At 40.9% G+C, this 23,242-nt stretch overlaps 1 protein-coding gene across 6 annotated transcripts in view; it reads left to right on the top strand.

The window, feature by feature from the left end:
- The window catches only part of NODGS (nodulin/glutamine synthase-like protein), a 99,546-nt gene that overhangs the window by 33,171 nt on the left and 43,133 nt on the right, over window positions 1-23,242 (top strand). For 5 of the 6 annotated variants that reach the window (XR_016077239.1, XR_016077241.1, XR_016077240.1 and 2 more), the window contains exons 10-13: window positions 4,391-4,563; window positions 12,060-12,180; window positions 12,256-12,308; window positions 12,395-12,524. Coding sequence is in view for 3 of the 6 variants with exons in the window: in XM_088889419.1 (XP_088745545.1) it covers window positions 4,391-4,563; window positions 12,060-12,180; window positions 12,256-12,308; window positions 12,395-12,524 (477 nt within the window). In the remaining 3 variants the exon portion in view is untranslated. The remainder of the gene's footprint in view (window positions 1-4,390; window positions 4,564-12,059; window positions 12,181-12,255; window positions 12,309-12,394; window positions 12,525-23,242) is intronic. The other variant, XM_088889420.1, reaches the window with a different exon arrangement.

The raw sequence follows: 23,242 nt of genomic DNA, 5'->3' as shown, positions 1-23,242 counted from the left end.
GATAGATTCATGGTATCAAGTGATTGGGAAGAAAATTTTCCACAGGTATCTTTGTTCTACCTAGACCACTCTTTGATCATGCTCTGATTTACCTAGACTTTGAAGGGATTCCTTCGAAGTGAGCTCCCTTTAGGTTTGAACACTTATGGCTAAGGAGGAAGGCTTTGTGGACCAAATGGGAGTATGGTGGGCTGAGATGCACATTGAGGGGACAGCTAGCCATGTTTTTAGTAAGAAGTTGAAAGTGTTAACAGAAAGGATGGAAAAGGGAGGTGTTTAGATGAGTGAACAACACGAAGAAAGAGTGCTTAGACATCTTAAAGGGGCAGGACAGGATGAAAGAGGAGGGAAGGTAGAAAAGGATAAAGGCTAAGCTAGATTATGATAGAATTGCATATCAAGAGGAGATGAAATGGAGACAAAAGGAAAAATGTCATTGGATCAGGGAAAGAGACAACAATACAAGAATTTTTCATAAAATAGAAAATGCCAGAATGAGGGAATTAAAAGTCTTGGAGTAAAAGGGGAGTGGGTAGAAGAGGAAGGCCAAATTAAAGAAAGTGTAGTGAACTTCTATTTGAAGTTGTACAAGGAGGAATAGAGGAGAAGACCTAAATTGGATGGCATTAAGCTTGAGGGATTAGTTGAGGAGCAGGCAAGAGAGTTGGAGAGAAGCTTTGAGGAGAGGGAGGTTTGGGAGGCTTTAAAAGAGTTGGAGGGGGAGAAAGCTCCATGTTTGGACAGCTTCACCATGACATTTTACAAGAAGTACAGAAATTTTATAAAGGAAGATTTAATGAAGGTATTCGAGGAGTTTCATAGATCTGCAGTCCTGGAAAGAACTAAAAGGTTGAAGGCTGTTTTGGGCAGTTGAGAGAATTCAGACCAATCAACCTCATAGGGTGTATATAAGATTTTGGCCAAGGTTTTGGGTAAAAGGTTGAAGGCTGTGTTGGGCAGTTTAATTTCAGACACCTAGGAAGCTTTTTTTGAAGATTGATTGATGATTGATGGGGTTTTGGTGCATAATTTTGATGGGACCAAGTTCCTTGTCCCCTCAAACTCTACCAATGGTGTAAGCTGGGATTTAGGGCTCAGGAAGAGACTCTGATGTGATGAACTTACTCCAATTATTGAAGGAAGTTTTCCTTGAACCTTATAAACTGGATAGCCGAATTTGGACTTGTACTCCTTCCAGTTCTTTCTCTTGTGCTTCTTTCTATAGATCCCTCTCTCAACCCTCCATTAGTTCTTTGCCTTCTTTTCCAGCTATAGAGCTTTGGTGCAAGCCAATTCCTCCTAGGGTTGGAGCTTTGTGTTGGGAAGCTGTTCATGAAAAGATCAAGACTTGTGATTTGCTTCAAAGAAAGCACGAGAACTGGAGCTTATCTCCACATTGGTGTGTTTTATGCAAAGCTAATGGTGAGAACTGTTACCATCTACTTATCTCTTGTTCCTTTACTGCATATATTTGGGAATGGTTTTTCTCCTTGTATGGGTGTAGGTGGGATCCTCCGGTTGATGTGAAAATGTTATTTGATCCGTCATTCTTTCCATGGCCAAATAAGAGGGGAGACTAATGTGGAGATGCACTAGAGCGACAATACTATGGACAATATGGGAAGAAAGGAATTCAAGATTATTCTTGGAAAAGGAAAGAAATAAGGAAGACTTGATTGAAGCAATAATGGTTAGGGTGGCTCACTAATGTAACTACGGATGATATTCTTAGAAAATGGAAGGAAGTGGTAAAATCTGTTCCTTATACACCTGCTACTACTTATCTTTGGTCTCCACCAGAAACAGGATCTGCTTAACTTAACTTTGATGGTAGTAGCATTGAAAACCCAGGACCATCTGGAATTGGAGGTGTATTTAGGGATGATGAGGGGAGAATAATTGCCTTATTTTCAGGCCCAGTGGAAGAGGGAGATTCTCTCAGAGCAGAGGTTTTGGCAATGATGGAAGGAGTCCAAAGAGCAAGGTCTTTGAATATTAGGAAATTAGTAGGGTAAGGGGATCCACAGTAGGTTGTAAATTGCATGCGTAGTGATGAAATGAAGATGTGGTTTTACAACAACGAAAAGTAAAAATTCAGATGGCTAACGAGGGATATGGGAGTATCATTCTGCTGGTGTGTAGCGCTAAGTCTTTTGCAGATACTCTAGCAAAACAAGGGGTGGGACGACAAGTTCTGTTCTGGGCACAATTGTAAGGGAAGGGTGCATTTAAGGAGAGAGATAAGCTGTTTTATCTCTCACTGTTTTTTCTATGTTTTTACTCAACTGTACTATATCTTTTTTCTAATCTAATGAAATTTCACAGTTACCGATCAAAAAAAAAAAAAAAATTGAAGGTGCCAAGGTGAGGCTAGGTGACAGTAAGGGTGCCTTGTAACCTAGGCAATCTTGGAAACAGCTTCTCTGTATGTGCAGGGGTAAGGCTGCATACATCTGTTCCTCCCTAGACCCGGCATTGGCAGGAGCCTCGTTCACTGGGATGCCATAAAAACCATGAATCCTAGGGTAATTCCCTAGGTTCCATAGCAAGTAGCAACCATCTTTCACTAGTAATTGTATATAATCTTCATAACAAATGTATAAACTTCATTTAAATCATATACAATCAACATATTCATGAAAAAATGGAAGGAAGAAAGAAATTTCAGAAAATAGAAGGGATAAGCCCTAGTCCTTGGAAAAGAAAGAAATTTCAGAAAATAAAAGAAGAAGGTTTGTGGTGGTGTTGGGTCTACATGTCAATATCCACAAAAGTGGAATAATTGTAGTGGGAGAGGTTTCCAAATAGGGGTGCAAGTTGGGCCGGGTTTGGGATGGCAACGGGTAGGGTAACTGTGAAAATTGTCCTTTCCATTCCCAAACCTGCGGCAATATTATGGACAATTTGGGTTGAAAGGAACTCTAGAATCTTTCTAGAGAAGGAGAGAAGCAAGGAAGATGTGATGGAGGTAATCACAATTAGAGTGGTACATTGGCTGAAGTCCTTGGATACATTTTCCAGTGTGTCAATAGATGACCTCTTTGGAAAATGGAAGTGGCCGAATCCTGCTCAACTAAGTCCTCTAATTACCATTGGTCGCCTCCAGAAAGAGGGTTCATTAAACTTAATGTTGATGGAAGCAGCATAGGAAACCCAGGTATGTCAGGTATTGTTGGGGGACTCCCTTAGAACAGAAGTGCTGGTCCTATTGGAAGGTTTCAAAGAGCAGAAGAACTGAACATTAAGAAGTTGGTTGTTGAGGGTGATTCCAAACTGGTAGTAAGTTGGTTACAAGGAGAGGATTCAAAGTTTTGGATATACAACAATGAAAAGAAGAAAGTCCAGTGGTTGACGAGAGATATTGGATATTTCCTTCAATTGGGTTAAACATTGCACTAACATGTTAGATGATGTTTTATCCAAACAAGGGGTGGGGAGAGAATCTATGTTCTGGGCACTTCTGTAAATGAGGGAACAATTGGGGGAGAGATAGGAGATTTTATCCAACATTGACTGACATTTACTTCTGTGTTTCTTACTCCGTACACTGTTATTGATAAAAAAAAACTTAGAATGTGTGTTGTGCCAGCACAAAGCCAAAGACATCTATTATTGCATTTCAACATTGCTTGCTCCATTTGGACAAAGAGTATTGGAGGTGTCTGATGTCAAGGGATGCTGTCCAGACTTGGTGGAGGATTTTTTTTTTTTTTTTTTTTTTTGCAAGGATTTTGGATTTTGGATTGAAGAAAAGTGGTAAAATAGTGTGGAACATGATTCCAGATGCTGTGTTTTGGGGGCTGTGGCAAGAAAAAATGCAAGGATACCAAAAACAGGACAGCAACTTTGGATTCGGTTTTTCAGAAATGGGAAGATTGCACTCATGGCCGGAAATTCATAATCTATTTCAAGGAATAGATCGTAAATCCTATTTTGTACATGAGACACTTTTTATGAAGAGGAATATTTTTTATTTGCATCTCTGAAGGGGAAATTTTTTGTATGCTCCCTTTGTACAGCTCCTTGTTGTCAAGATGGCAAGTAAATGGTATACGTAAAGAAGAGAAGATGGTTAAAAGACTAAAAGGGAGATAAAGAGATACCTATTCATGTATTTTAATATTTTCTTATTTGATATGAATGCTTGTTATGTATTTTTGAGCCTTAAATGTGTAATTATACTTTTCCTAACAATTCCATAGTTTTAACAAATTTAATGTTTTTAGAAAGTTTTCTTGATTTCTTTAGATTTTCCAAATATTGTAGCAAAATTAACAAAATATCCCCAAAATTTCCCTATCTCTATATGCCAAACTGTCAATTGATATTGAAGTTGTAAACCATGAATACGAGAGGGAGAATGGCTAATCTGTTATGTTGTTGTTTTCAGGTAGTTCCTATAAAGCGTTTCTATGATGTTGTGAAGAAAAATGGTGTAGGCTTAACTTCTGCATCCATGGCTATGAGCTCAACTTCTGATGGCCCATCTAATGGAACTAATCTGACTGCAGTGGGTGAGATCAGGTTGATGCCTGATTTGTCAAGAAAGTGGATGCTCCCATGGTACTGAGATTATATCATCATATCCAACTGTTTCTTTTTCTCTTAGCGGTTTCAGGAACAAATTTTATTCTTACTACCAAGAAAACTCTTTTCAGTAGTGTATTTGCCAATATTTCCTTTTTCCTTCTAATTTCTCCTTTTTTATTTTGTTAAATTTTTGTGGATGGAATGGTGCATAGCTCAGCAGTCTTAGTTGTCTCATTATTGCTGAAGCATGACTCATGATTTCCTGGCAGAATTGTGGTAAAGATGATGAAATGTGAAATCGATTCATAAGAAATAATGCTGGTAGGTATTCTCTATTCATAATGTACTTTTTGCACATTATAAGGTGAATATCACTATTCATATCTTCTGCATCATTCCTAGTACAAATGCCTAGCATATATGTCAGAAATTTATGATCATCATCATAAACTAGTCCTGTAAGGGAACAAAAAGGGAAAAATCCTGCAAGCTATTAATTGAACAACCTTAAAATTTGTGTAGAGAAGATTGGCCGAATGGTCCATAGACTGTCATTTTATGTTATGTTATGTTTCTCTCTGTTGTGGGCCTTATTCTGGGCCCATACTCTGTAATAGTCTGTTTTTTGTATTTTTCTGCTCACTCAAGGGCCTCTCTGTAATTTGTAAAAGATTAACTTATTAATAAGATGTTTAGAGTGTTAGAGAGGGGTTATGTTCGAACCTCTTACTCTCTAACACTCATTGCCGCCAGCTCTCTCTTCTCTTCCTCTCTTGTTTGTTCATTTTCTGGTTTGCATCTAATATCAAACAGTTCCATACATCAAGTGGGCTGTTTTTCAACTTGGTATCAAAGTGGGTCATTGCTTGGCGTGTCCCTCATGTGGTTCTAGTTCAGCCAACTACATGAGGAGGTTCTAGGGCTGAAAGTTTACAGTCATCCGCCTGGTTCTTGGAGGTCATTGGAGGGTGCCCAAGTGTCTATACACTTGGAGAAGGGTTCGGTGACCAGGAAGAATCAGAGAGCAAGTTGTTTGGCCTGATTTGAAATCAGAGAAAAGGACTTTCGAAATTATCTCAGAGAACAAGTGTTCGGCCTGGTTTATAGTTGAAACCAGAGACTCTTGCTGTAAGTCTTTTCTCAGTTCTTTGCTGAGTTATTTTTTTGTTATCTGGGAGGATTGTTAAAGCATTCAAAACACCTCCATTCGGCCCACTGTTGCTGGACTGATTTCTGGGTTATTCTGGAAGTGTGGTTCGGCTGTTATTGGGCTTCCAAACTGCTAAAAAAACTGATCTAAATTAAGTGGTACAAGCCTCTACTTAGTTCATCTGCTTCTTGGACTTAGACGAAGTGTTCTTGAAGAGATTTCTGCTTGTTAACAGTGAAGTGTTGACTGTTGCATACATAGTTTTGTAAAAAGTCCTCTTAGGTACTGTGGACTGTTTTCTTTGTTCTCCTTGGGAAATTATTGTTGGGAACCAAGAATACATATTGTTTGGAGGCCTACTGATTGTTCCTTGAAGGCTGAATCAGGGTTTCTCCCCTTTGAAAGTGCTGCCACCGAACTTGGTTCTCACGGCTGTCAGTTCTGAATTGAGTTTGTGAGTTGTTTTGTTTGCTACTGTTTCAACTCAATCTGAGTTCTTTGAAATCAGATCACTTTTAAAGGCCTGCCGAAACCCTAATTGAAGTTGTTACATAATGGACTTCTCAGAAATTGAGAACAAGAGCACTGCTGAATGTGGACATAATTTGGGAACTACAACTGATTCCTTGTTGGCTGTAACTACAGTTAAATTGGATGGAACCAATTATTTGGCCTGGTCACAATCCGTAAAAATTCATATTTGCAGTAGAGGAAAGTGGGGGTTTATCTCTGGGAGCAAGAAAGCTCCCCCAGAGGAGGATCCCTCTTATGAGAAATGGGTGCAGGAGAATTACACAGTGATTGGGTGGCTTGTGAACTCAATGCAGCCACAGATTAGCCAACATTACTTGTGGATGAACTCGGCTAAAGAAATCTGGGATAGTGTTGCAGAAACTTACTCTCAGAAGTTGAATGTAGCCAGAGCTTACAAACTGAGAAGTGATGTGAAGATTCTAAGACAGGGGGAGAAGTCACTTGCAGCATACTTCTCAGCCCTAAAATCTATATGGCAAGAAATTGATTTGATAGAGGCCGTGACATGGGATACCCCTAAGGATGCTGAAACATATAGGAAATTGGTTGAAAGGAATAGGGTCTTTGAGTTCTTGACAGGGCTCAATTCTGAATATGACATTACAAAGTAAAACATCCTGTCCAAGGAAGATGTTTCATTGTCTCAAGCATATGCTTTGGTCAGTAGTGAGGAAAGTAGGAGGAAAGTGCAGGTTCAAGGGGTCAGTATCAATGATCATTTTGCAAATATGGGAATCAAACCCAAAGGAGTTACAGGAGCTCCCAGTGGCATAGGAAAGGAGGAGGTGGTGTGTGAATATTGCAAGAAGCCGAAACACACTAAGGACAAGTGCTGGAAATTGCATCCCAGTCTTGTTCCTATCCGATTCCAGAAGAAGAATGACAATAGAAAGACAGGAAGTGCACATACTGCCACAAGTACAGATATAGAGTTTGAGTCTGCAAGTGCACAATTGGCAGCCATGAAAGCTGAATATGAGAAGTTTGGAAGGATGATCAGCCAGCTTGAAGGTGTAACTTCATCATCCAACCCTTCTGGAAGTCCAGCCACCACTGCATTTGCTCACTCAGGTATAAGGGCTTCTACTAACCATGCATCTACCTCAGGTAATCCCAAGACCCCTTGGATCATTGACTCAGGTGCTTCTGATCACATGACCAACCTTTCCACTTTGTTTGTGTCATATGATTTGCTTCCTGGCCGTGACAAAATCACCTTAGCTGATGGTTCTCTTGCCCCCATTTCTGGCAAGGGAACTGTCAAGCCTACAGACTCTTTACTTTTATCTTCCACTCTTCATGTACCTAAGTTAAATACCAACTTGTTATCTGTAAGTAGCTTGACCAAGTCATTGGATTGTTGTGTAACCTTTTTCCCTTCTCACTGTGTGTTTCAGGACCTGAAGTCTCGGAAGGTGATTGGGAGTGGCCATGAAGCGAATGGAATATACTTGCTTGACACCCCTGGCCAATGCTTTGATCATCCCAAGAATGTTGCTTTTGGTTCTACTTCTTCAGAGTCTGTCAGTCAAATTATGTTGAGTCATTGTCGGTTGGGTCATTTACCTTTTTCTGCTTTAAGTCATTTGTTTCCCAAACTGTTTAAGGGAGTCAGTGTGTCCAGTCTCATTTGTGAGTCATGTCAGTTGTCAAAGCATTGTAGAAAAAATTACCCTGTGAGCAATAAAAGATCCTCTTTTCTTTTTCATATTGTACACTCTGATGTGTGGGGGCCTTACCACTTACCCTCTATGGGGGGCTACAAATACTTTATCCTGTTTATTGATGACTTTTCTAGATTCACTTGGATATACTTAATGAAATCCCGAGACTTGTGAGGCAATTTCATGAGCTCGTTTTAACTCAATTTGGTACCAGAATTAAGGTTTTCAGATCTGACAATGCAAAAGAGTATTTTGAGAAGAGCTTATCCTTGTATCTCTCTGACATGGGGGTTATTCACCAAAGCTCCTGTGTTAGAACCCCTGAACAAAATGGAGTTGCTGAGAGGAAAAATAGACATATTGTTGAGGTTGCAAGGAGCCTTTTATTTGCCTCACATGTTCCCACAAGATTTTGGGGTGATGCTGTACTTACTGCTACCTATCTAATAAACCGTATGCCATCCAGGGTTTTAGGGTTTAAATCCCCCTTCAGTCTTTTTCATCCAGATAAGGATCTCTTCCCAATTCCTCTTCGTGTGTTTGGTTGTACCTGTTATGTTCACATTCCAAGTGTGCAGAGACACAAGTTTGAACCAAAAGCCCACAAATGCATCTTCCTAGGTTACTCCCCCACACAAAAGGGTTATTGTTGTTTTGATCCAAAGACTGGCACCAGACATGTCTCTATGGATGTTACCTTTGATGAACTTTCTCCTTTTTATGGTTCCTCTCAGGAAGGACATTGTCAACAGGGGGAGAGTCTGTCACAAGTTTTTGCTCTTCCCCTTCCTCTCCCAGTTCAGTCTCTTGACAAATCTGTATCCTCCCAAAATGAATCAAAGGAGGATCAGCCACTTCATTCTTCTTGTCCTAGTGCTCCTATCTCTTTACCTCCTCGTCCTACCCATAATCCCAAAGTGTATCAAAGGCAGAGATCCAGGAATGAGCAAGTGGTTTCCCTTACAACAGATGAGGCTCATACCCTCCCAATCACAGATGAGATAACAGGTATTGCTTCAGCTCCCTTGGAATCCTCCTTCCCAGATCTTGATGTCCCCATTGCTGTTAGGAAAGGAAAGCGGAAGTGTACTGCACACTGCATTTCCAAACACCTTTCTTACGACCTACTTTCCCCTTCATATTGTGCCTACCTCTCTTCAGTTGCTTCTAACCCCATTTCTAGGTCTGTATCAGAAGCTCTTGGGATTCCAGAATGGAGAGATGCCATGCAGGCTGAAATGGATGCTCTACATGAAAATGGTACTTGGGAGGTGGTGGATTTGCTTGAAGGGAAGGATCTAGTTGGATGCAAGTGGGTTTTTACCATTAAATACAGGGCAGATGGGACTATTGAGAGGTACAAGGCCAGACTTGTTGCAAAGGGCTACACACAGACATATGGGATTGACTATTTGGAAACTTTTGCCCCTGTTGCTAAGATGACATCTGTGAGGGTTCTTTTGTCTCTGGCAGCTCACTTTGATTGGCCTCTCTATCAGTTAGATGTAAAGAATGCATTTCTGAATGGTGACTTACATGAGGAGGTCTACATGTGTCTTCCTCTAGGAATGTGTGGGAAAGATATGCAAGGAAAGGTATGTAAACTGAAGAAATCTCTTTATGGCCTCAAACAATCTCCTAGAGCCTGGTTTGAGAGATTTAGAGCTGCACTTGTTAAATTCGGCTATGTTCAAACACAGTCAGATCATACTCTTTTTGTGAAGAAAAGTGGGTCTCTAGCAGTGTATCTCATTGTGTATGTTGATGACATTATAGTGACTGGTGATGATGCCTCAGGCATTCTGGGCCTTAAGTCTTTCCTCCGTACAGAATTTGAGATTAAGGATCTGGGGGAGTTGAGATATTTCCTTGGCATAGAAGTTGCCAGATCCAGGGATGGGATTCTTATTTCCCAGAGGAAATATGTCCTTGATTTGTTGTCTGAAACTGGCAAATTGGGTGCAAGACCAGCTGCAACTCCTATTGATATGAGTCACAAACTTTCAGCTTCGGATGGAACTTTGTTGGAAGACAAAGGGGTCTTCCAGAGACTTCTTGTGAAGCTTTTGTACCTGTGCATGACTAGGCCAGATATTGCGTATGCTGTCAGTTGCATTAGCCAGTTCATGCATGCTCCTAGAGATACCCATATGGCAGCAGCAGAACGGATTTTGTGCTATCTGAAAGGCTCTCCAGGAAAAGGAATTCTATTTGCCAAACATGGTCATCTGAAACTTGAAGCCTATACTGATGCTGATTGGGCTGGAAATATTGATGATAGAAGATCTACTTTAGGGTATTGCAGTCTGGTGGTTGGTAATGTTGTCTCTTGGAGGAGTAAGAAACAAACAGTTGTGGCTCGATCCTCCGCAGAAGCAGAATATAGAGCCATGGCACATGGAGTCTCGGAATTGTTGTGGCTAAGGTCCATAATGGAAGAACTTGGGGTAGATCATGACAAACCCATGATGTTGTACTGTGATAATCAGGCTGCCATCAACATTGCTCACAACCCGGTACATGATAGAACCAAACATATTGAGGTTGATAGACACTTTATTCGTGAAAGAGTCTCCTCCGGTGAAGTGTGTCTTCCATTCATTATTTCTGAAGGACAATTGGCAGATTTTCTCACCAAGGGCATTTCCAAGGGAAGTTTCAACATGACACTGGCAAGCTGGGCATGATTAACATCTATGCTCAGCTTGAGGGGGAGTGTAGAGAAGATGGGCCGAATGGCCCATAGACTGTCATTTTATGTTATGTTATGTTTCTCTCTGTTGTGGGCCTTATTCTGGGCCCATACTCTGTAATAGTCTGTTTTTTGTATTTTCCTGCTCACTCAAGGGCCTCTCTGTAATTTGTAAAAGATTAACTTATTAATAAGATGTTTAGAGTGTTAGAGAGGGGTTATGTTCGAACCTCTTACTCTCTAACACTCATTGCCGCCAGCTCTCTCTTCTCTTCCTCTCTTGTTTGTTCATTTTCTGGTTTGCATCTAATATCAAACAGTTCCATACATCAAGTGGGCTGTTTTTCAACTATTTGAAAGCAAGAGGCAAATAAAACTTTTATGCAGATTTTAGAATTTGTAATTCTCTTTTATCTTATCTATAATCTTAAAATTATACCACTTGGAAGGGCTCTTGAACACACAGACACCTAAGATGTGGTGCAGTCCATAGTCATTTAGTGGGATAAGGCTTGGAAAACTTGAGAGGTGATAAAAAGATGGTACAAGAAAGGGAGTAGAAGAGGGATAAGTAAAACATTGAGCCTTCCAGCTTCAGCATTTAAAGATTTGGGGGTCTAAGGCTAGATTGTTTATTTTCTGAGGAATTGGACTTCAGTATTGTCATATTGTGGTTGTTTTTGGTGGGTAGGGTTGGGGCCTGGGAGTTGGGAAGTATTACAGATGACCTTGGTTAACTGCTGTTGGTGGATTGGATTGGAAGGTCCACTGGTCCAGGGGCTTTGGTCGGATGTTGTGGATCTTGGCTCATTTGTTTTTTATACTAGTTTTTAAGTATGAGGTTGGCAGACTGGCATTCTAGCTTTTTAAACTGCTGCAATTCATCTTTTTTGTTAAAGATATTTTAAATCTTTTCATTTCTTTTGTGCTTGGGTCATGATGCCTATGTACTTGTTATATACTTTACCTTTGTGTTAACCCAAAGTCAAGCCTTAAAGTGGGTCATAAACCTCCATAAATCTGTCACAAGGTAATGGAAAATGGAAATATGTCTTGTGTAACATGGGTAGTGACTTCATGCTTCATAGCATATTTTTCTCTCTTGCTTTCTGTAGCCCTCATTTTTCTCACCATATTTATCTCTCTTTTTTTGTTTGATTTCTGGTCTACTTTGGAGATTTCAAAGGGGGAATTTTGACATGTATTAGTTTTTGTTTTCTTGTTGGGTGATTCCTCATCATTCTTTGTTTTTGATCTCTGTACTCCTGACTATTAGTAATGAATTTTCTTTTTTTATTTATTATAAAAAAATGGTGTATATACCAGTGTCTGGTATACAATTCTTCTACTATACAATTCTTCTACTCTTTTGTATCTTGATGGTTTCCATCATTGTCAATTTGGATAAATCCTAATTCCTAAGCCAAGTCAATAGATATTTAAGTTGGTATGCTATGACTTATAGTATTATATTTCTTTTCCTTGATAGGGCACAAAAAGAGGAAATGGTTTTGGCAGACATGCATGTTAAACCTGGCCAAGCATGGGAATATTGTCCAAGAGAGGCACTGCGAAGGATTACAAAAATCTTGAAAGATGAATTTAATTTGGTATTAACTCTAATATCCCCAGTCCAACATATGAAGTCATGCACATTCTTTAATTCATTAATACATTATGTGCAGGAAATGAATGCTGGTTTTGAAAATGAATTTTATCTCCTAAGGAATGTTTTAAGGTTTGTCATGCTTTGTCCCTGTGTTGTATAGGTTTGTATTATTTTTTCCATTTTCACTATGACAAAAATACAATTAATTTCTCTAGAGGTGGGAGGGAGGAATGGGTACCATTTGACTCAACACCCTATTGCTCCACATCGGCATTTGATTCTGCATCCCCTTTGTTTCAAGAAGTTTACTTTGCTCTCCAGTCCTTGGATATCCCAGTGGAACAGGTATAAAAGTGCATCTGTAATGTTTTTGACATTTTTATATGAAAGTATGTTCTGTTTAAGGGTGTCAATGGACCGGATTTGGATTGGACCCCATCCAGTCTGTTGAAGATTAATTAGTTTTATGCTGTTTTTCTAAGTAGATGTTTTATGTTAGTTGTTAGATAGGAGGTGGGGACCACAGTAGTTATGTGAGTCCAAATTTTATTATGTTTCTGAGTGTTATATATGTTGTTTTATGTTTTGCCGCCCTATAAGGGCATAGTTGTCTTTGTACTTGTTATAATTCGGCCTACTTTTGAGTTCTGTTAGTTTGATAACAGCCAAGAAGAAAGAGGAAGAAAGAAAGAAGAAAGAGAGAGAGAGAGAAAGGAGGAGTAAAGGAGAGAAGAAAAGTCTAGTTCGAATTTGAGGAAAAGTTACTCTCCCATTCGTTCAGACATGTTTTTATATTATTAATATAATGGAAAAGACACATGTGCCTTATTTAAGTGAGGGACACTAGTTCTAATATAATATTACAGATCAACAACCTCAACATAAGTATAAAGACAGAAATACCCCTACACTAACACTCCCCCTCAAGCTGATGAGTATATATCATATAATCCCAGCTTGTTACATATGTAGTCCACTCTTCCATGACTCAACCCTTTTGTAAATAAGTCTGCCCACTGGTTTCCTGTATTAATGTATGTAGTGTCTATCACTCCATTCAGCACCTTCTCTCTAACAAAGTGACAGTCAACCTCTATGTGCTTGGTTCATTCATGAAACACCGGATTAGAAGAAATATGAACTGCAGCCTGATTGTCACAATAGAGCTTCATTGGAGTATTAATGTTGTATCCTACCTCCTGTAGAAGGTTCCTTAGCCACACTAATTCACAAGCAGTATGTGCCATAGCTTTATATTCTGCGTCTACACTGCTTCTTGCCATGACTGTCTGCTTCTTACTTTTCCATGTCACCAGATTACCCCCCAGAAAAGTGCAATAACCTGTGGTAGACCGCCTATCAGACATAGAGCCAGCCAATCAGCATCAGTATACCCTTCTATTTCAAGTGTTCCACCACTTTTGTATATCAAGCAGTATGTGCCATAGCTCTATATTCTACGTCTGCACTGCTTCTTGCCACGACTGTCTGCTTCTTACTTTTCCATGTCACCAGATTACCCCCTGGAAAAGTGCAATAACCGCCTATCAGACATAGAGCCAGCCCAGTCTCAGTATACCCTTCTATTTCAAGTTTTCCACCACTTTTGTATATCAAAACCACGACCAGGGGCCCCTTTTAAATACCTCACAATTCTTAGAACCGCATTCCAATGAGGAACCAGAGGTTTCTGCATGAACTGACTTACCACACTAACCGCAAATGAAATATCTGGCCGAGTAATGGTTAGGTAGTCCAGTTTACCTACAAGTCGTTAGTATCTGACAGGGTCTTCAAACACTTCACCCATATCACTGCCCAGACAAGTATTTGTTTCCATAGGTGTTTTAGTTGGTTTAGCACCTAACAAACCTGTTTCTTCCAGCAAATCAAGCACATATTTCCTCTGACACAAATTAATACCATACTTAGATCTTGCTACTTCTATCTCCAAGAAATATTTCAATTTACCAAGGTCCTTTGTATGAAAATGTTCCTGTAGAAAAGTCTTCAACCTGTCAATGCCCATTTTATCATTCCCGGTAATAACAATATCATCTACATACACCACTAATAGTATTTTTCCTACCAGAGAGTCATGACTGAAGACAGAATAATCAACTTGGCACTGTTTCATACCAAACTTCTTTACCACCTCACTGAACCTACCAAACCATACTCGAGGAGACTGTTTAAGCCCATATATAGCCTTCTTTAGTCTGCATACCTTACCATCCTCCACCTGAGCAACAAACCCTGGTGGTTGCTCCATGTAGACCTCCTCGAGCAAATCACCATGCAAAAAGGCATTCTTGATATCAAGCTGATATAGGGGCCAATCATACATAGATGCAAGAGAGATCACAAGATGAACCAACCCTATCTTAGCAACTGGGGAGAAGGTCTCTGTGTAATCAATACCATAGGTTTGGGAGTACCCTTTTGCAACCAATCGAGCTTTCAGGCGCTCAACACTACCATCAAGCAAATACTTAACAGTATAAACCCACTTACAACCGACAACCTGCTTCCCAGGAGGAAGAATGGTGAGGTCCCAAGTATGATTATGAAGTAGAGCTGAGAGCTCTTCTTCCATTGCACGGCACCACCCTGGAGAGGCAAGGGCTTCCTGGACATCCTTAGGGACAACAACTGAGGATAACAAAGAGATAAACTGGCGATGGGAGGCAGAAAGGTGAGTGAGTGAAACATGATTAGAAATAGGATGAAGGGCGCAAGTGCGTTTACCTTTCCGCAAGGCAATGGGAAGATCAAGATCAAATACTGTGTTCGGGGCTGGTGTGGAGACAACTGCCGGATCTGTCGACGGTGATGGAGCCGGAGGAGTAGTAGCCGGTACACGCGGGGATGTGTATACACTTGACGGATAGGTGGGCGTTCAACAGGTGGTGGCACTGGAGGCAAGAACTTGGTCACGGCTGGAACAAGGGGAACAGAATCGGAAACTAGAAGTGGAAGAGGGGAAGGTGATGAGGAGGAAGAAGCATCACCGGACCCCAAGAAAAACGGAGTAGACTCAAAGAAGGTAACATCAGCACACACAAAGGAACGTCGAGAACTAGGATGGTAACACTTATATCCTTTTTGGGTCCGAGAATAGCCAAGGAAGATGCACTTAAGGGATCGTGCATCTAACTTGTCGTTCCCGGGGCCCAGATTATGGACGAAGCAGACACACCCAAATTCCCGAGGAGAAAGAGGAAGCAGAGACAAGGTAGTAAATGGGGAATGACCATCAAGGATAGACGTGGGCATCCGATTAATCAAGAAGCAAGAAGTAAGCACCGCATCACTCCAAAAGGGTTTGGGAACATTCATGTGATGCATGAGGGATCATGCTGTTTCCAAGAGATGACGATTCTTTCTCTCAGCCACCCCATTTTGTTGTGGGGTGTAGTTACATGAGGTCTAATGTATAATGCCATGTTGGTCCAAGTATTCTTGAAATGATGAAGGTATTTATTCATGGCCATTATCAGAACGAAAAATTTTAATGTGAACACCAAATTGATTGCGAATCTTAGCATAAAATTTCTGGAAGATGGTAAACAATTCACTTCTTTCTTTCATTAAATAGAGCCACGTCATCCTTGAAAAATCATCAACAAAAATGACAAAATATCTATATCCATTGTATGACATTACTTTATAAGGACCCCAAACATCCGAGTGAATCAAAGAAAAATGACTCGACACACGGTTATCAACCCTAGAACTAAAGGGAACACGATGGTGTTTCCCAAACTGACACGACTCGCAATTTAAAACAGAAAGTTGACTCAACGAAGGAACCAAAGATTTCAAAACTTTCAGCAAAGGATGACCAAATCGACAGTGCCACTAGAGAGGAGAGAGAGATGACTGGAGAGCTGTTGATGTTCTTCCACCACCGTCAAGATATGAAGATAATACAATCCACCAGCTTCATGCCCTCCACCAATCTTCATCCCCGTCTTGAGATCCTGAAAAACACACATAGAAGGGTAAAAAGTAATGGAACAATTAAGTGACTTGGTCAGCTTACTAACAGACATAAGGTTAAACGAAAATTTAGGGACATACAAAACTGAGGATAGGGATACAGGGTCTAGGTCAACATTACCAACACCACAAATGGAGGATGTGGAACCATTAGCAAGGGTAACAGATTGTGATGTTGAGCAATGAGAGAGGGAAGAAAACACACCTGGAACTCCAGTCATGTGATCGGAGGCTCCAGAGTCAATAATCCAGGGATTGGGTGTGGATGCCAAACAAGCCATACCTGAGTGTGCGAAAATAGTCGTGTTCTGCTGAGATGTGGATTGAACAAACCTCTCATACTCATCACGGGGAACACTCACCATCTCCTTCCCGGGACCATCTGTGGATGTAGGAGGCATTTGATCAGCTGAGCAATTCTCTTATCTGAAACTGGAACTGGTGTCACTAGTCATGGCATGATTGGCCCAGGTTGAGGGTGGACCATGCAAGTCATAGCAATAATTAATGGTATGTCCATCCATACCACAATGAGTACACCTCCTCGGACTCGAGCCACGTCCTCTACCACGAGCTCCCCTTGAATCTCTACCTCCAGTACGACCACCACCACGGTTATATGTAGGTCCACCACCACCACTCCAGCCATATACCGGACCACTGCTACCACCACAGCCAGGCTGAGCTCCTCGAGCTCCACCTCTAACACCACGGCCCCTTGACACTGCAAAGGCTGATCTATCTGAGAAGGGAGAGCTGACCCTCCTAGTATCTAAGCCCGTACTGGTTCATACTCAGATTTCAGCCCCACCAAAAATCGAGTCACGTCAACTTCTCTCTGTTGTTGCTGAATTTTGACATCAGAAGTGAAGGGGTGATAAACATTCAACTCATTACGGATGTTTCTCATATTAGCATAGTACTCCTCGAGACTGATTGCCCTATTGCAGATTAAAGTATTGCTGATACAGCTGATATACTCTGGTTGTATTGTCTTGACCAGAATACAACTTCTTAGCATGGTCCCACACATCTTTGACAGTGTCAAGAAACATGAAATTTACACTAATATTGGGTTCCATACTATTCCATAACCACATGATAATCCGTGCATCCTCTTGTTCCCAGTCTTCATACTCATGAGAATCAGTGGAGGGTTTCTCCTCCCTTTGTGTTTCACCTTCTTCTTTGTCTTCAGAAAAACTTCTACAGATTTAGCCCAAGGTACATAATTCTCTCCATTCAGTTTAATGGAGGTCATTTGAACATTCAGGTAGTCAGTGGGTATCATCACATTAGATTTGCTATCACTGTTATCTCCCATTTTGAATTATGTTATCACTGAATTCGGCCCACTGCCCACTGCTTGATCACACTGGTTTCAGCAGTTGTTATTGCTGAAGGTTGCACTCTTTACACTACAAACCCTACCCTACGACTACCTGAAATCTCACCACTATATGAGCACCACTCCTCCTTCGAATCACACAATAAAACAGCATAAACCCTAGCACACTACAGTCTGAAATCCCATCATACGATCTGAAACATACTTCCTGTTTGATTCATAACAGAAAATATGCATAGAAATCTCTTACCTCATCACTTGAAAGACAAACCACACGAGAAGAAAATCAGTCCACACAAGACACCCACTGCACCACACGAATCAGCCCTCTTCTCTTCATCGATTAGGGGAGGGCTTCTTAGAAACCACAGCAACCGACCACACAAGACACAACTGGAGGCATAGAAACCTCCAAGGGAAGAGGGCGACCACTCCTTTTCAGCCCTTTCCCTTATCTCCAATCGATGGCAGAGAAATCAAGGGAAAACCCTAGATTGAGTGCGCAGAGAACAGAAATCTGGGCAGATCTGTGTTGCTTAGTTGTGCTCTGATACCATGTTATAATTCGACTTGCCTTTGAGTTCTGTTAGTCTGATAACAGCCAAGAAGAAAGAGGAAGAAAGAAGGAAGAAAGAGAGAGAGAGAGAGAGAAAGGAGGAGAAAAGGAGAGGAGAAAAGTTTGGTTCGAATTAGGGAAAAGTTACTCTCCCATTCGGCCAGACATGTTTTTATATTATTAATATAATGGAAAAGACACATGTGCCCTTATTTAAGTGAGGAACACTAGTTCTAATATAATATTACAGATCAGCAACCTCAATGTAAGTATAAAGACAGAAATACCCCTACACTAACAATATTGTTCTATTATTTTAGTATAAATAATAAGTATAAAGACAGATCATTGCTCTCTTTTCTTTTCAACTTCTCTTCTTCTCTTCTCCTTCTCTTTTCCTTCTCTCTTCAAGAAACTACTTTCTTTCATATTTTTTAATTTAGCAGATTCCTACTTGGTATCAGAGCATCGGCTAGGGTTTCTTGAAGTATTCTCATGCAGCCTTAGATCAACCGACTGCATGAAGTAGTAAAGGGCTGATCGATCTGTTATAGATTGCCCAGTTCTTGGAATTTTTTGTGGGATCTAGACATTAGGAAGGTGATCTACTATTCGACATCAAAATTAGGAAGAACTGGAGTACGGGGAAGAGTCCCAGAAAAGTTGGGCTCTTTGTTTTTGATCTGATCTTGGGCGCCCAAGTATTGTTAGTTTTCTTTTGTTTTTTTGCAGAGGGCGGTTTGGTTTCTGAAATTTTCTAGGCCTCCCGGAGTGATCGATTCACTTTTCTCTTTGTTGGGAAGCATGGGGAGGAGAGAGATTTCCCTCCAGCTAGGGTTTTCTTCTTCCGGAAGGGTTGGTTTCTATGTGTGTGGTACTAAATTAATTTTTGAAGGTCTCCAATCTATTTTTTTTTTCTTACTATTGAACTGTTTGAAGTAAAATGGAGAGTTGGAATACGAAGATGAAATCTACCGGTACTGTGGGACTGGGTGTTGGAGGTAGTAGTGATATTTTTGGGTCTGGGATCATTACTATAGTAAAATTTGATGGTACAAATTATTTGGAGTGGGCACAATTAGCTAAGATGGCTATTGGTGCCCGTGGAAAATTAGGGTATCTCACTGGGGAGGAGAAGAAACCTGATACAGACTCTTCCCGATGGGTGCAAGAGAATTACATGGTAATGCCCTGGCTGTGTAATTCTATTTTACCTCATATTGCAAAAAATTTTCTACGGGCTAATACTGGCAAGGAGATTTGGGATGGAGTGACTGAAACCTACTCTCAGAAGCAAAATGAAGCCAGGGCCTATCAGTTAAGAAATCAGGTGATAAGTATGAAATAGGGAGAAAAACCTCTTGTTATGTATTTCTCCATGCTGAAAACCCTATGGCAGGAAATAGATCACTTAGAAATTGTGGTATGGGAAAGTGTAAATGATGTAGCAACTTATCACAAACTGGTAGAGAGGAATAGGGTTTTTGAGTTCTTGGTAGGGCTGAACTCTGAATTTGACATTGCTAGGCAGCATATTCTTTCTAGGGAGGGTGTGACTCTCTCAGGCCTATGCTTTTGTCTCTGGAGAGGTGAGTAGGAGGAATGTAATGCTGAAACAGCTTGGGATTAACCAGTCGGCTATGGTTGGTACAACAAAACCTAAGCCGAATGGAGACAGGGGGAGTAGTGAGACTAGAAGGGAAGATAAGGACTTGGTGTGTGATTATTGCAAGAAGCCTAAGCATACCAGGGACACTTGTTGGAAGCTTCATCCAAATCTTATGCCTGCTCAGATAAGAAACAAGAAGGGAAATGCAAATGTAGCCACTACAAGAGACTCTTCAGCCCCTCTCTCCCAAACTGATTGGGAATCCATTGCAGTAGCAACAGTGAGAACAAAATTGGAGAGGTTTGGACAACTTATGAGTAAGAAAGATTCACCCAGTCTAGCCTTCCAGATAGACAGCAAAATGCAGGAGCGAACTGCACCACTTCCTTTGCACATACAGGTAGTTCATATGCAACTGCAAATCTTGCATCCACTTCAGGTAAGGAGGGACCTCCCTGGATTATAGACTCAGGAGCATTTGAGCATATGACTAATGCCCCTACCATTTTCAGTTCCTATCAGTTGTGCTCTGGTAGAGATAGAGTCTCTACAACAGATGGTTCACATATGCCCATTGCTAGGAAGGGGACAGTTAGAGTGACCAATGATATAACTCTGTCTTTTGTTTTACATATCCCTAGACTTCATACCAACCTACTGTCTGTTAGTTCTTTGACAAAAAAATTTGAATTGTTATGTGACCTTTCTTCTTGGTAATTGTGTTTTGCAGGATCTGGAATCAAAGAAGATTGGGAGTGGTTGTGAGGTGAATGGAGTCTACCTTCTGGATGAGATTTCGAGACATCGGGGCCATCATGTTAGCAGCAACAGTAGTAGTGGGTCAGAGTCAGTGAACCAGATTATGCTTTGGCACAATCGCTTGGGACATCTTTCTTTTAGTTCTTTGAAATGTCTTTTCGCAAAGTTGTTCGAGTCTTTTCAATTATCTACTTTGGAGTGTGAGAACTGTCAGTTAGGAAAGCATTGTAGACAGTCTTTTAAACTAAGTAACAAAAGAAGTACTTTTGCTTTTAATATCGTTTACATTGAAGTATGGGGGCCATATCAAATCCCTTCCATGTGAGGATTTCGTTATTTTCTCTTGTTTGTGGATGATTATACATGATATTCTTGGATATATTTGATGAGATCACGTGATGAGGTTCCTAACTTAGTACGACAATTCCACCAGATGGTTCTCACACAATTTGGAGTGAAAACTAAGGCTTTTAGATCAGGTAATGCCAGAGAGTACTTTGAGAAGGACCTAACCACGTATCTCTTAGAACATGGTGTAGTTCATTAGAGCAGTTGTGCATATACACCGCAACAGAATGGAGTTGCTGAGAGGAAAAACATACACATTGTGGAGGTGGCAAGGAGTTTTATGGTGTGTGCTTCTGTTCCTATGCATTTTTGGGGAGATGCAGTTCTTACAGCTGTACATGTGATTAACCGTGTTCCTTCACGGACTTTGGGGTTTAAGGTGCCATTTAGCCTTTTTTTTCCAGATGGAGAGATATTTCATGTACCTCTGAGGGTTTTTGGTTGTGTTTCTTTTGTTCACATTCTTGGCCCTTATCGCAAGAAATTGGATCCTAAGGCCAAGAAATGTGTTTTTCTTGGGTATGCTCAGAACCAAAAGGGGTATTGCTGTTATGACCCAGTTTCGATGAGCAGATTTGTCACTATGGATGTTACCTTTTTTGAATCCACATTCTTCTTCTCAAGTGGTTCTCCTCAGGGGGAGAGTTTTGGGGAGGAGAACTCACAATTTATTCCTCTGCCTGTTTCTGTGGTGCCTCCATCAGTTCAACCAACATCTACATCAGTTCAGCCACCACCTGCACCATCAGTTCAACCAGCACCATCAGTTCAACCAGCACCTGCACCTCCAGTTTCATTACCTGAGCCACTACGGGCAGCCTCACAGCAATATCAACGCCGGCAGTTGATGGTTGACTCCACATATCCTCGACCCACACCACTCTCTGTCAGTCCTTCTGAAACTCCAGATTCGGTAGATATAGTTCCAGGTATTCCTCTTGAGCCTGAGCCTGTTATGTTTTCTGATGATAATGTTTTTGTCCCTAACACCATTGTTGCAGCTGATCCCACTGACCTTGATCTTCCCATTGCATTTCGTAAGGGGAAGAGAAAGTGTACAGCCCACTTTATTTCACACCATCTTTCCTACAGTGCCTTGTCATCCTCCTACCGTGCTTTTCTTTCTTCCCTGGATTCTGTGTCTATACCCAGGAATGTTACTGAGGCTCTCTCCAAACCTGAGTGGAAAACAACCATGCAAGATGAGATGGATGCTTTGGTCAAAAACCAAACTTGGGAAATAGTTGATCTCCCCACAGACAAGGAGACAGTCGGATGTCGATGGGTATTCACGATGAAGTATAAGGCCGATGGTAAGATAGAGAGGTACAAGGCAAGGTTGGTAGCAAAAGGGTATACTCAGACCTATGGTGTTGATTATCTGGAAACCTTTGCACCAGTAGCTAAGATGAGTTCAGTTTGTATCCTTTTATCTCTAGCAGCCACCTATTCATGGCCCTTGTTCCAGCTTGATGTCAAAAATGCTTTCCTCAATGGTGACTTACAGGAGGAGGTATATATGGACATTTCAACAGGATTTTATGAAAATGTTTGTAAAGGAAAGGTGTGCGGACTCAGAAAATCACTGTATGGACTGAAACAGTCACCTAGGGCTTTGTTTGACAGGTTCAAAGGGGCACTCATCCGTTTTGGATACACACAGACACAGTCTGATCACACCCTCTTTGTGAAGAGGTGAGATGCTTTGGCATCAATTCTGATTGTGTATGTGGTTGATATAGTGGTGACAGGAAATGATCTGGAGGAGATTGATGATCTCAAAAAATCATTGCAACAAGAATTTGTGATCAAAGATCTTGGTGAGCTCAAATACTTCTTAGGGATTGAAGTTGCAAGATCCAAGCATGGGATCTTCATTTCACAGAGAAAGTATGTACTTGACCTACTGCAAGGGATTGGGAAGCTGGGGACCAAACCAACAAACACTCCTATTGATCCAAATCACAGAATTAATGGTGTGGATGGTGAATTGGTAAAGGATGTGAGGAGATATCAAAGAATGGTGGGCCGACTGCTGTATTTGTGTATGACACGATCATGTATTTCTTATGCTGTTAGTGTTGAGTCAGTACATGCATGCACCTCGGGTTCAACACTGGGAAGCTATTGAGAGAATACTTGCATATCTAAAAAAGCACCCTGACAGAGGCATTCTTTTCTCAAATCATGAGAATTTGAAGCTAGAATCCTATATAGATGCAGACTGGGCAGGATGCTTAGATGATAGGAGGTCTACATCAGGAGTGTGTACCTTTGTAGGTTGAAACTTGATCTCCTGGAAGAGCAAGAAGCAAGCGGTTATGGCAAGGTCAAGTGCAGAGGCTGAGTATAGATCCATGGCTCATGGTGTCTCAGAACTTCTTTGGGTTAGATCTCTTTTGAGTGAGATTGGGGTGAAAGCAGAGGAACTTATGATGTTA

This window comes from Nelumbo nucifera, chromosome 6 (assembly GCF_055504915.1).
Source record: "Nelumbo nucifera cultivar China Antique chromosome 6, China Antique-T2T, whole genome shotgun sequence".
NCBI lineage: Eukaryota > Viridiplantae > Streptophyta > Magnoliopsida > Proteales > Nelumbonaceae > Nelumbo > Nelumbo nucifera.
The sequence above is the reverse complement of the archived record's forward strand: the minus strand, read 5'-3'. Positions and strand labels throughout refer to the sequence as shown.